This window comes from Telopea speciosissima, chromosome 6, assembly GCF_018873765.1.
Source record: "Telopea speciosissima isolate NSW1024214 ecotype Mountain lineage chromosome 6, Tspe_v1, whole genome shotgun sequence".
Taxonomy (NCBI): Eukaryota; Viridiplantae; Streptophyta; class Magnoliopsida; order Proteales; family Proteaceae; genus Telopea; species Telopea speciosissima.
Window position 1 is genome coordinate 60,530,508 of NC_057921.1, and position 13,764 is coordinate 60,544,271.

At 39.9% G+C, this 13,764-nt stretch overlaps 1 protein-coding gene across 1 annotated transcript in view; it reads left to right on the top strand.

Annotated features, from left to right (window-relative positions):
- LOC122666222 (DNA-directed RNA polymerase IV subunit 1) overlaps positions 1–13,764 on the top strand; it is a 59,723-nt gene that overhangs the window by 33,194 nt on the left and 12,765 nt on the right. Inside the window, exons 12-17 of the mRNA XM_043862373.1 lie at positions 504–649; positions 7,885–8,144; positions 8,242–8,415; positions 8,534–8,671; positions 10,033–10,358; positions 12,271–12,382. Coding sequence (XP_043718308.1) covers positions 504–649; positions 7,885–8,144; positions 8,242–8,415; positions 8,534–8,671; positions 10,033–10,358; positions 12,271–12,382 — 1,156 coding nt within the window. The remainder of the gene's footprint in view (positions 1–503; positions 650–7,884; positions 8,145–8,241; positions 8,416–8,533; positions 8,672–10,032; positions 10,359–12,270; positions 12,383–13,764) is intronic.

Genomic DNA, 13,764 nt, shown 5'->3' on the forward strand with positions numbered 1-13,764 from the left:
CATGATAATGTCATTGTCATGTTCTGATGTCTGGTCCAGCTATTTAAGATTCATCACCATTACCTGGTGAAATCTTACTTACTAACGGTTTTTTTTTTTTTCTGCTTGAGAAAACTGCAAAAGAGATTAAGTTTTGGAAATAGAAAAAATGCAAATAAGTATGATTCATCACATGCTTTGACTATATCAACAACTTGCAGAATTTCTTGGGAAGATATTGAAAAGTTAATGAAAAAATCGTACTTCTGTAAGATTTATTAATTCTCCGATACAAACATTTTCTTGTCTAAAAACTACAACTACAAGATAACTTCTCTTCGGACATATTTCTATGATTTGTATATATTGCTTACAAACATCCAACATGTTCAGAACTTGGAATCTCTTTAATTATAAAGCAAATTATGTGCACCAGCGAGCTGTTTTTGAATCCAATAGTTCTTAGCTAGAACTGAAAGTCAACTGTAAGATCATACTGTTTGACCTATCTGATTATATGACAGGAATTGTTCAGTTGCTGATGCTCTGAAGGAAAACGTTGGGAGCTTTTGTATCACTGCTGCAGTTGAAATTTCCAATGATTCTTCTGTTGAATTGGATGATGTCCGAGATTTTCTGATACCAATTCTTCTTGGAACTGTTGTTAAAGGTTATACTGTTCCAGACTACTGTTTTTCATCTGGTGGCTTGTTGACATTTTCTCTTTATTTTGTATGGGCCAAACAAGAATTTATTAGGAAAAGGAAGATGAAATTTAAAAAGGGTAAATAAAACTCGAGATACCCAATGTTTTAGAAAAGGACACTTGGGGTACCTCAAGTTTCAAACATGACATTTGGGGTGCCTTGTGAACTGTTTTTGTTCACAAATCAGACATTTCCAATTTTACCCCTCCACCTCCTCACCCTCACCTAAGGGTGTCAATTTGGAACCGAAACCGTATACCGAAACCGAAACCGACCCCATAAAACCATACCAAACCGTACCGTTACAAATTCGGTACAGTACGGTATGGGAAAACGGTATTAATTTCCATACGGTATCGGTATTAGAGCTGAACCCGCTCGGTATGTACCGATGCCGTACCATATTTCAATAAATTTGATTTTATTAGAGAAAAAGGTTTGAAGTTCCTCGAAGTTTCTGCAACGTGTCTCTCCACTTTCCCTCTCTGCGGGAGTTCTTTCTAGTGGGGACTAGTGGGGGGAGTTGTTGAGTCAGACCAAACTTGTCAGAATTTTTGTAGAGATGACGATGGATTTGAGGCTCGAAAACCAACATTGATCACTGATGGATTTGAAGAAAACGGGAGCATTTTCCCTAATAGCAACCAAGTATGGTCGATCGTCCCTGTTGCAGCTTCCGACCTCCATATGCTGTTAAATTTCCCCCCCAGTAGATTTGAAGAAGATGGTGACTATCTGCCCTAATTGAAGTAGGTGGTGACCATCTGCCCTAATTGAAGAAGACGGGGACGATCTGCCCTAATTGAGAAGACGGTGGCCCTAATTGAAGAAAACGGTGAGCATCTGCCCTAATTGAAGAAGACGGTGACCATCTTCCCTAGCAAGTAGTAGCTCCCAACCTGCGCTTGCTGAGATTTTTTGTCCATTTTTAATTCCCAGTTTATCTGAAATGATTTTAGTTCGAGCAAGCAATTCTTAGGCATCTTGAATTTCCTGTGAACTGAGCTATTGTCTGAGAATGGGTCTGGGTCTGGCATTATTTTGTATTCTCTTCGGGTTATTTGGGTAACTGCACCTACCGACCTGTGTGACTTGGGTGGGTTACTCCACCTGCGTGACTTTCAATACCAAATTTTATACCGTTTTCTGTACCGTATTTATACCGTACCGAAACCGTAACAAAGTAGTACGGTATCGGTATTGAAAATGTAGATTTTAAATGGTACGGTATTGGTATTTGGTACCTATTTTCTGTACTGTACCGAAATCGTACCACCGAAACCATACTGGTTGACACCCTTACCCTCACCCCCACCCGATATGTAGCCAGCGCCCCCCACTCCCGTTGTGCAACCACACCCAATCCCTCTGCGACTTCCACCCTAACCCCCACCCCCACCCAAACCGCTCTCCCTCTCCACAGCCCCCTCCCCACCCCCTCTCTGCAACCTCCTCCATAACCCCCACCCCACATCTGCTCCCATCCCACCCCCCTCTACACAACCCACCCACCACCCTCTGTTTTCCCTCCCCTCCTTCAGTATTCTGCTTCCAGTGCCATAGTTGTCAAGGCGTCGCCTAGGCGGGCGCCTTGGAAACCTTGGCCGCCTAGTTGGTGTTGCCTTGATTTTTTACCCTCTCCAATGCCTTAGGTCGCCTAGGCGCCGTGACAACTATGTCCAATGCCCTCCCCTCCCTACACCGCCCTCTCCCTTGCCCCACCATGCTCCCTGCAAGCCCACCCCCACCCCTGTCACAATCCCCCCTCCCTCTCCCCTACCCCAACCCACCCTATCACAATACCCTCCCATCCCCTGTCGTAATCCGTCTAAATACATATCATTGACTCAATTGTCAAATAAAAAATTATTCTGAGTTAATGGAACAACCAATTGAGAAAGTAATATTCTATTTTATCAAAAAGAAAAAAAAAAAAGAGAAAGCATTCCTATTTGACATTAGCCATTAAAGTGATGTTATTGTTTTCCTTGTGGAAGAGAACAAAGGATTGATATAAGAAAAGGTGGATTGGGACAGGTGAGAGCAGGGATTGCCACATATGATGGGATGGGGATTTTGCAGGGAGCATGGTGGGGTGCAAGCAGGGAAGGAGGCGCGGCAGTGGAGGGGTCATGGCTGGACGGCAGTGGGCTGCTGGAGGGGGAAAATACGGGAGGAGAGGGGAGGAAAAACGGAGGGGGAATGGGACGGAATTGCGGGATGTTAGCAAAACAGAAAAAATAAGAATGGCTTGAGTGAGTAATGTGGTCACTCAGCCCCTTTACTTATAGCTTTCAATAAGAGGGCATAATTACAAATATGTCCTTGCATAGCGGACTATGCTTGCTATGGGGAAAATAGAGAAAATACCCAAAGTACCCTTATCGGGTTTCATAACTCAACACGGGACAAGGTGAGGTGGGGGCAGGGATATTGAAAGGGATGGGAGGGGGAGGTAGGGAGGGGCGACTTGTGTAGAGGGGTGTGGGATGGGAGCAGATGTGGGCTATAGGAGTTACAGAGAGGGTTGTGGAGAGGGAGAGGGGGTGGGCATGGGTTACACAGCAGTAGGGTGCTGGTTACAAATAGGGGTGGGTGCAGAGAGTGAGGAGGAGGTGGAAGGTTAAAATTGGAAATGTCTGATTGGCGAACAAAAGCGGACTATGTTGGCTATGGGGAAAATAGAGAAAATACCCAAAGTACCCTTATCGGGTTTCATAACTCAACAAGGGACAAGGTGAGGTGGGGGCGGGGATTTTGAAAGGGATGGGAGGGGGGAGGTAGGGAGGGGCGAGTTGTGTAGAGGGGTGTGGGATGGGAGCAGATGTGGGCTATAGGAGTTACAGAGAGGGTTGTGGAGAGGGAGAGAGGGTGGGCGTGGGTTACACAGCAGTAGGGTGCTGGCTACAAATAGGGGTGGGGCGGAGAGTGAGGAGGAGGTGGAGGGTTACAATTGGAAATGTCTGATTTGCAAACAAAAGCAGTTCACAAGGTACCCCAAATGTCACTTTTGAAACATGAGGTACCCCGTGTCCTCTTAAACATTGGATACCTCAAGTGTAATTTACCCTTTTAAAAAACAAAAGAAGATTGGCCATTTATTTTATTTGGAGCTTGTTTGTTTATTTCTTTTCATTGTTTCTATAGCTCTTCGTCATAACACTTGTTCCATATCTACACACACATAGAAGTGAAAAGGCATTTATGAATTCCTTTGATACGTCCTCTTATTTGGTTTGGATTATCTCAGGCATATTGCTCAGATCATTAAATTATGATCATATCAGAAAATTTAAGCTTTGACCTTTTTTTTTGGGGGGGGGGGTGGAGGATTGGCAGGAAGCTAAGTTTTGGTGGACTCACGTCACTCACCATAATAATTTAATAATTATAAGAGATTACATCCCCTAATTGATTAGGTTCCAAGTCTAGCATCATCCAAGATGTTCCATTAAGTTCATTTTGAAATTCATTTTTCTTATTATGTTCTTTCAATTAAGCATCTATCTATTTTTCAAGTAAACTGTTATGGAGCCCACACCAAGGTTTCAGGTTTCAGTTTCTAGCCTTGTTTTGGTCAGGGGCTGAAACTTGATATTTTTTTGGGGAATTTTGATGTTTGGTTTAGGGCCAACTGGCCAAATTAGGTCATGAAATTTTAGGACATTCTATTTTAGGCCCTCTAAACATAGTGGAACCCTTGGATTTTAAAAAATCTCACCCAAGTGGTAGTTTGACTACAGACCTAGGTTGGTAGACTATGTTATATACATTCTCTATTATGGCATATTCCACACAATCTTTAGTACTAGAACACATAAAATTCAAGTAAAACAACTTAAATCAGCATTAGGAATGAAAGACATCGAATTATTAACCATTTCATAAATCATGCATCAAACATTGTTTTTTACAAAGAGTGGACATATATCAGAGTCAACAATAGTATAATACAAGCAATAAGTCACCCCTATGCTCATCATATAGTCCTATACTCCTAATATTGAAACAAGTGCTGGGCTGAATCAAAACTACTAGCAAGTTGCCGCTATCGAACCTCGTTAGCCTTCGACTATATCACATAAGTTGGCCATGTCATAGCATGGCTGATAAATTGCTCTAAGTCCTCCGCAGAAGCCCTATTAATGTAATCATCAACAAACTGGAGGTACCCCCACACCACCATGCTCCCTGCAAATTGGAGGTACCCTAACCTAGTATGGATCTCTGAACTGTGTAGAACTCGAGCAAGATTCATTGCTACTGGATGGTGCCTATGGAGCCATCACTGACATATAGGGTTGTTGGGCCGGGTACGAAAAGATCTTGTCCACAAAACCTAAGCCAGTGCGTGACTGACCCTCATACTAGCAGAGGGTAATGATGATGAAGAGCTACATTGCCCAACCAACCATACCTAGTATAGTGACTATTGTCGAAACCGGTGCTCCCTGTGCTCTATCCATATGATTGTGCATGCCACTGCTCTCCATGCATACCACTCTCCATGCTCATGTCTCCAAGAGTATCAGTCAAGTTCCTAACATCAATGTCCATGGACTCCATGCTATCATGCTCCTCATCAGGTGGTGTTATGAATCGACAATGTGGGCCTCTTGAGTAGCCTGCACGTGTGGTCGTGTGGGGGCACATGCACCATGGTCCTCATTCTGTGTGGCATGAGTGAACTGAATTTTTCTTGTGAAGCATACCGGCTTCGGCTCTTGGTAGTGGTACCACTCACGCATCTCCCATCATCACCATTATCATCACCACCATCACCATCACCATCACCACCATCACCATCACCATCACCATCACCATCACCATCACCATAGGAATGCAACCAATCGGGGTCCTCATCATCCCCGCCAATCTGAGAATCGAAAGGTCGGGGTGTTTGTGAATGAACACAACCCTCGCGAGATGACATATACTCATCCACATCAGCACCCATCTGACTAGCTATCTGGTTCAGGCCTACCCCCAGCTTGATCCATGACAGAGTCACCTCAATCCTTCACCCACTGGCATAGGAGGTCTTCCTCATCATTTGAGTCAACCTAGAAAATGTTGGCAAGCTCGATTTGATCGTTATCACCCCCTCATGGCTTGGCGCTTACATCGTCAATCTCATATTATAATGCACATACACCAACTGTTAAAGTCATTTGAGAGAGCACTTTGATTGCTATCTTTCTGAAGTCAAGTGCATCTTTCTGATAGAGCACCCACCATTCACTTGCATTAGAATATTAAGATTATTCATGTTAAGTGATTGTACTCGGTACATAGGCATATGAATTCAATGGAGACAAGATGACAAATAATGCAGTGGACCTACCAAGGTTTGTAGATTCTCTAGCAGCCACATTTTCCAATGCTTCTATCAGTGATTCATTCATCTCAAGTCGACGCTTGTAGTGGTACTTGGGATTGAGATGTTATGTTGAGAATCAAATAAATAACTTGTCAACACTTAGGAATATCAAAATAGAATGTAAATTAATTTAAGTACGCAATGGGATCATCTGGTACTCGTGGTGGGCTGCCCTCATACTCTGTGATCTCTTGAAAGGAAAATCCCCTGCCTCTGCTTCCTCCTCTCCCTTGCTAGCCTTGCCTAGCTGCTGCTCTAGAGCCAGAGGCACCAGCTCCTTTCCCCATCTCTGCAGACCTCCTCCCTCTCCATCTGATGAGAGACTTAGCTCTCTGCCCTAGCCTGCTAGAACTGTCTCTACTCTGCCTCTTTATCGTAATCCTTAGGCCTGTAATCACTGTTAGAGTCATCAAAGGCAGTCCATAGGTGTTTCTTTAACACTGCTTTATCAAACTCATCTCTTGCCTTTTACATTTCGCATTCTTCTGTCTTCCTCCCTTTAATTGCTTAGCCATGACCCACTGCACCTCATAAGGAATTTGGATGCATTTGGCCACATTCCTGGAGCCACCAGCCAACTGCCACTTCGGTATAGTGGTCCCTCCAGAATTTAGCACCTTCTGACAATACCTACACCGTGACTTTTTCTTATCGTTTCTTATAGGATCTCCGTGCCTCTGTGCTATATCTCCACCTCCACCCTCAGTCATTGTGCAGCAATCTTCTTAATTTTTACACTATTACATTAAAAAATACATGCATTATTAGCTATTCTACGTCATTTCAAAATCGTAAAACAGTCACATAGCTATTTCCTATTTTCCCCCTAACTCTTATATTTTTTTAGAAATAATAAGACCATAATTCATCAAAAGAATAATGGAATGAGACATGAATCATCATTTTCAGTTTGAAGTACAGAAACAATACGTGAATCAAATTTGAATAATTTTCTAACCACAACAGAATTTTCCCCCTATTTTTCTGAAGTTTATGTAGTTTTTGAAATAAATTAAAAATTACAGAAATTAAAATAATTAATTTTCGGACAGAAAAAAAACGACTCTGTGAGGCCATAGATCGGCCAACAGTTTCCAACACATTTAAAAAGACCTTCAAACACTAAGTATTAATCCTTTTTTGTTTTTCAAATTTTGTTGCAAGAAAATCATTTTTATTTGGAAAATTAAAAAAATAATTTAAAAACAGAAAATAAAATTCGGCTCAGTGAAGTCATAGATTGTGGGCTACAATATTTAACCTATAAAAAATTGCATGCCAACAACCAATTATTGATCCTTTTTTTTTTTTTTGCAAAAGTTAGTTTTGGGGAAAAGTGAATTACCTCCAACTTTGGATATTGCATAAATCTTGTTGTTGGGCAGCAAATCGTCTCTTGCACTGCATTCCTCTACTGCAAGCACTAGTTCCAAGATTGTATGGGAGAGATTGGACCAAAAGAGCAAGAACATAAGAGTTTTGGAGGTATTCTGTCGAAACTAGGCAAGACTGATGAAATGTGTTGAAAATTTCAACCCATTTGATTTGAAACTATGTATTTATAACATAGCTTTTGTAACGTTTCAATCGAAACTTAGGCGAATGAAATTTCGACCGAAACTTTGTATATCGCATGTGGTTTCGTTTCGGTACCTGTTGAAACCGGAAAAAAATTAAACCTAGATTACGGCGAAATCTAGCAAATCCTTGTACTATGCCCCACACAAAAATTCAGTTTTTAAAATTGCAAAGTATATGCTGCATAAAATTTTATTGATACCGTTTTATTCATTATGTGGTGATGCCTCTTGTGTTTAGGATTTTTGGAGTTCAAGAACGTCGATATTATGTGGAGTAATCTGCCCAAGGCATCGAAGTCCGATAAAGGTTCTTTTGGTGAACTTTATCTAAGGATTTCAATGTCAGAAAGTGGCAAGAAAGCACAAATATGGAGTATTCTTCAGGATGCATGTCTTCCAATAATGGATTTGATTGATTGGGAACGCAGTCACCCAGACAATATTTATGACATATGTTGTACCCATGGCATAGATTCTGCATTGGAATATTTCATAACAGTGAGTTTTTTTGTTATAATTTCTTTCACTGTCATATAAGTTTTGCTTGGCAAACATCGCAAGATTTATAACCTTTATTCTGTTGTTTGAATTGCAGAGTTTGAGATCTGCATTATCTGATGTTGGGAAGACTGTACTTCCGGAACATTTGCTTCTTATTGCAAATTCTCTTTCATTTACTGGACAGTTTCTTGGATTGAGTGCACCTGGGATGAAGAAGCAGAGGCATTTGACATCCATCTCATCCCCTGTTATGCACGCATGCTTTTCTGTTAGTCCCCATAAACGTTTCTTGTGAAGTTTTATTGCATTTTGCTTTCTTATATTAGAGCAATTTCCACTTGTAGCCCACTAATTTCATTTTTTTTTCTTGGTGGAACTTGTTGCAGGATCCTGGTGCTTGCTTCATCAAGGCTGCAAAAGAAGGGGCTAGGGATGATATATTGGGGACTTTGGATGCACTGGCTTGGGGAAAGAAGGTTCCAATCGGAACCGGTGGACATTTTGATATTTTATATTCTGGAGAGGTAAATGCCGTTGCTTTTGTTAATGAAATGGCACAAGACAGAGTACCATTGCTTTGGTTAATGAAATGGCACAAGACAGACCTCTAAAAATGCTAATTGGGTTGCTATAAGTTCTGAAAGGCAACTGGAGATGAGACAACTCGATGGTTTGAGTCTCATCAATTTCTACTCGTCGATTACCATCACATTGTTAGTCATTATCAAGGAAAATCTGGGCAGAAAATAAACTCTGAACTGAAATTATTTCCATCAAGTCTACACTCTCATTGATGGATTTCCCCTATATACTACCTAAAAGTACACAAATAATTCACTCTTTCGTAACTAAGTCCATTTTGACCTAAAACTTCCTGAACAAAATAACTCACTAACATATGGCACAATACAGAAATAAACCCTAATTTAGCTAAAACTAATTAGGCAATTGCTAATCGTAATTACGGAAAGTTAAAAACTTTGCACCAGTCAATAATTAATAAACAAATGATTTACTACTGTTAGGAACTTTGTATATCACTATAACTGCATGTACCTTATTATATTATAGCATGATCATCTGGTTTTCAAAGGACAGTTGCTGCCTAATATAGAAAATGGTAAACCCATCTGTCATGTGGTATTCCTTTTGTGAATGAAGTCTAACAACTTTTACTTACTGAATTGACTCATGTGGTGATATTCTTATCCTTGGTCCCACTGCATAAAATCCATTATCTCCTCCATTACTGGAGAACAAATGCTTTTGGAGACTAAGTGAGAGGTGTTGAAAAATTGGTTCAGCAACTATTAGCTGGACCATGCAAGGAGAAATGTACAGCAGGGCCCATGAAACAATGTCAAACCAAGCTGTCAGGTTGTTTATGGGGTCAAAAAAGGCCCATAACGTGATAAAACTCCCACTTTCACTGGGTCCTGGGAGGGGTAGATTGGAGTTGATCCTAACCTTCAGCATTTTTTGCACGAAGCTGCTGCTCTCTGACTCAAGCTAGCACATTGAGCTTTCACTATCACACCAAGCAACAGAGGAGCTCTGGATTCTTTTGAAGAATGAATGTGTTAACTCTTACAATCACCTAAGGTGCTGGTTGTGTTTGGTGATTTTTTCACAGTTTGGATGTGGGTCTCATATTGTATGGTGGCTCTTTCTTGGGGCCTTCCTTCTCACTTTTTAATCTCTTTGTAATAGTTTTTTATTTATTTAATAACTTGATGTGCTTTGGTGGTATTGGCTTTAGCAACATTCTGTAATTGCTTGTTTGCAGTGTCAATTTGCAATGTTTGATCTCTTATTTCTATAACTTACTGGTTGAGTCATTTATCTTTTCATGGTCTAACTCTTTTCTCTTTCAACGCATAAGCAGGGACATAAACTTGATAAGCCTCAGAATATCTATGACATCTTGTGCCGCCAAGTCAAATCTCAGTGGGAGAATACGGAGAACAGGGTATCTCGTGATCACAAAATTACCGAACTGAGCTCTAGTCAACTTAAACTTTTTCAAACACTCAAAGATCATAAAAGTATTTGCAAGAAATGGGATTCTCCATCATTGTCTAGAAGTGATAATCCTCCACATAAAGGAAATAAAAGTTTGGAATGCATACTAGATTCAGTTTTAAGGAATTTCTATTCGGCAGATGATATTTTGAGGATGAACATTTCATTGAAGAACATTTTACATAAAAAGTAAGTTGATGTTTCACTTTTTATTCTCTTTTGTATCTCTTGTTATTCATGATGCTAGTGAGGTTTGTCTCTTTGAATAACTTGTTTCTTTATATTTGGTCATATACACTTCAATTTAATGATTGGATCTATAGAGTAAGTAATGTCATCGAAGATATCCCTAAATAATGTATAAGACTAATGTAAGTTTTGAACAATGTAATGACCTTAGTTTCTTTAAAAAAAAGTTTCAAAAAGAAAAGGAAAAGAAAAGGAAAAACCTCTATAAGAGATTTGAGATTGAAAATAGAAAATTTGACCAGATTTAAAAGACTATAAAAAAGGAAGAGGGGAATAAACGATTAGCACATGAGGACATGAGAATGTGGCAACCTAATTGGAAAATGTCTTCTTTATCCACAGCTCCTGACATCTTATAACGTACATAATGAACTTGTACGGACAGAGTGTCCAACTTGAAATGTTAACTCTGTGGTCTCCAGTTTCTGAAATGGAATTGTGCCACATGAGATTGGTGTACGCTTGATAGTTAGATAGTCAAGGCCTCACTGGAGAGGGAAAAGGAGGTTTGGTTGGACCAAAGCTTTTGTAAAAGTGGTTAAACGCTACTGTATTTCCTAATTTTTTATGTTTATGGAGGAAGGGTGCTTATTTTTGGGTTTTCCTGATCATTGATGAACAAATAAATACAAATTACATTTCATGACATACCATTCTAGTTCCTTTGGATTTCTCCCAACCCATGAGCAATTGATGACTTCATCTTCGGGCATGATTTCAAAATTGGATTTTTTTTCTATTTGCATGGACAATGCTAACTCCATTGTAGGACATTTTATATGAAGAAAAGGACATGCTCATTTGGCATGAAAGGGGTTACCTACTTGCCTTAGATTTATCGTTCTGTCCTATCTGCAACATCCAGTTCAATCTGATCATCATTATCATTACCAGAATCATTCATTCTCAATGTATTGTTGCAACAAGTTAGTGATAATGTCCTCGATGTCATTCAATGAATCTTGTCTGAATTCAAGTTCTGGTTTCAAATGAAACTCACAATCCTGTCGTGAGAAAGAGAATGGATGTGACTGAAGCTGTTGATTGAAGTTGACACCACTGTGGGGTACTGAGACTAAGTTGGAGAAGGAGAATGAAGGGAATAGCGAACAGGTTAATATTGTAGCAGGTCCACCACTGGTTACAGACAGTTTTGAGCATTGTCCAGTCGATTGAAGCATGACCATGGAGAACTGAGACTGAGAGGACCACAGCTGCAAAGGTACAGAAAGTGGGCACCACAACAGTGCCCCGTCAGATATGGAGTGATGTGAACATTTTTCAGTAATGGTAGGGAAGAGGGGAACGGAAAATATGTAGTGCCTCACTGCCTGACAGAGTAGATCCAAACTCATCTTCGTCTATTTTTCTCTCTCTCTCTCTCTCAAAGCCACTTCCTTGATCCTCCTGACACTCAAATCCCTCTCCTCCATTGAAACCCATCTTTGTGTTTTCCAAATTGAATTTTCAGAATGAAAAACATGGGTCTAAGCATATTTTTCATTTTGGCCATTCTAAGATTATAATTTTCTTTTAAATGAAAAAACAAACTTAAATTATACCAACCACTATTTTGGATCGAACCATTTCAGGCCCCTACTTAAAAATGAAAACTATACCAAATGCTGCTTCATCATGATATATAAAACTGACAAATATCATATGCATTGGTCCTACATATGTAGACATGATTGTATAAGTTGCATACCTGATATTAATTTTATGATAATCGCTTATATTTCCTTCTCCGTGTAGTGTGTTCTGGTTGTAGCTAAGTACTACATTAACAGAGGGATTCCCCGTTATCTTACTTGCTTCTTGCCGTAACCTGCTATAAAACTGTTACATGTAGGTACAAGATTGATGAGTACTTAAATGAAGGAGACAAATCCATATTGTTGACGGCTTTGTTTTTCCACCCTCACAGAGATCAAAAGATGGGATCTGGACTTCAAGACATCAAGGTAATTTAAAAGCGAACAACTGGAAAGAGAATGATGTGATGTCAATTGTGTGAATTTTCCATTCGATAGAAATTGACATCTTGTTTTCAGGTGCGAGTTACACATTGCAGAAGTATGAAACATATATATATATATACATACGGGGGTAAAACAGGCACAAAAAAGAGAGGAGGGGAAGCCCTCTCGGTATTAGCGCCAAACAGTCTGACACTAATTCCGAGAGGGTCTTTTCCCCTTTTACCCTCCAAAGCATACTTCTAACAAAAGGCATGCTTATTTTGGGCCTTGACTCAAGTATGGCCTCGAATAGAGATGATGGAGGGCTAAGATCCATGTAGTCGACCCCTTTTAAGTGGGTTTTTACTGAGCTTCTGCCAATGTTGTTGTGCTCTTTTCTTCTCAGTACTTTTTAACATTTTATCTTTGATAGGGGATCAATGTAGCCGATCCCATTTGGTTGGGAAAAGGCTGCTGATGTTGTTGTTGTTATTGTGTATTAATATATATATATAAATGGATGATTTCTGGCCTCTCTCATTTTGAGAGTCCAGCTTTTCCCTCATTCCCTTCCCTTCTCTTCTCCTTCTTCTTCTTTCTTTCCATTCTTTTATTTCTCTAATATTTACACCTTTCTTTAAAACTTCTCCATGGGTAATTTTAGGCCTGCCTCTAGCTCTTTTAGATCCATCAATCTGAATCAAATCACTCCTCCATACTTATGCATCCCAAGGCCTCCATTGAACATGACCATGCCACCTCAAACGACTCTCCCATAGCTTCTCATGTATAGAGGCAACTCCCTCCTCTGCTCCAATATGGTCATTCCTTACTTTATCTTTCCTAGTCTTGCCATGGTTTAAAGTATCACTACGTATCGTATCGGCTGATATGTATCAGTATCGGTTGGTACCGATACAATTCATACCAATCTTTTATTTTAAAGGATTGTCTCAGATTGCAGTGAAATGTATCGGCCGATATGAGCTGATACGATATGATCGATACATATCGATACCATCGATACGTCCGGTAAAGGGTTTTGTGGGTGCATTAATACGTATCGATATGGCTCGATACATACCGATGCCATTGATACATTTCATAAAAAAGCTCTTTTCACTCACAGACTCGATATAGCTCCTATTCTAATTGGAAAATGAAGGAAAACTCTCAACCAAGAGTAAAAAATCTTGCATTTAATCTTGGTTTTTCACACTTTTGGACTCAAAACGAATCAATGAGTGCTACAACATCATCCTTTGCATCATTCAATACTATTTTTTATTTTCTTCTTTTTTTTAAAAAAACCTGAATATTAATTGGGACCTGGGCCAGCCCCTAGGATTTTATTGATTTCCAAAAAGAATGAATGAATATAAGGG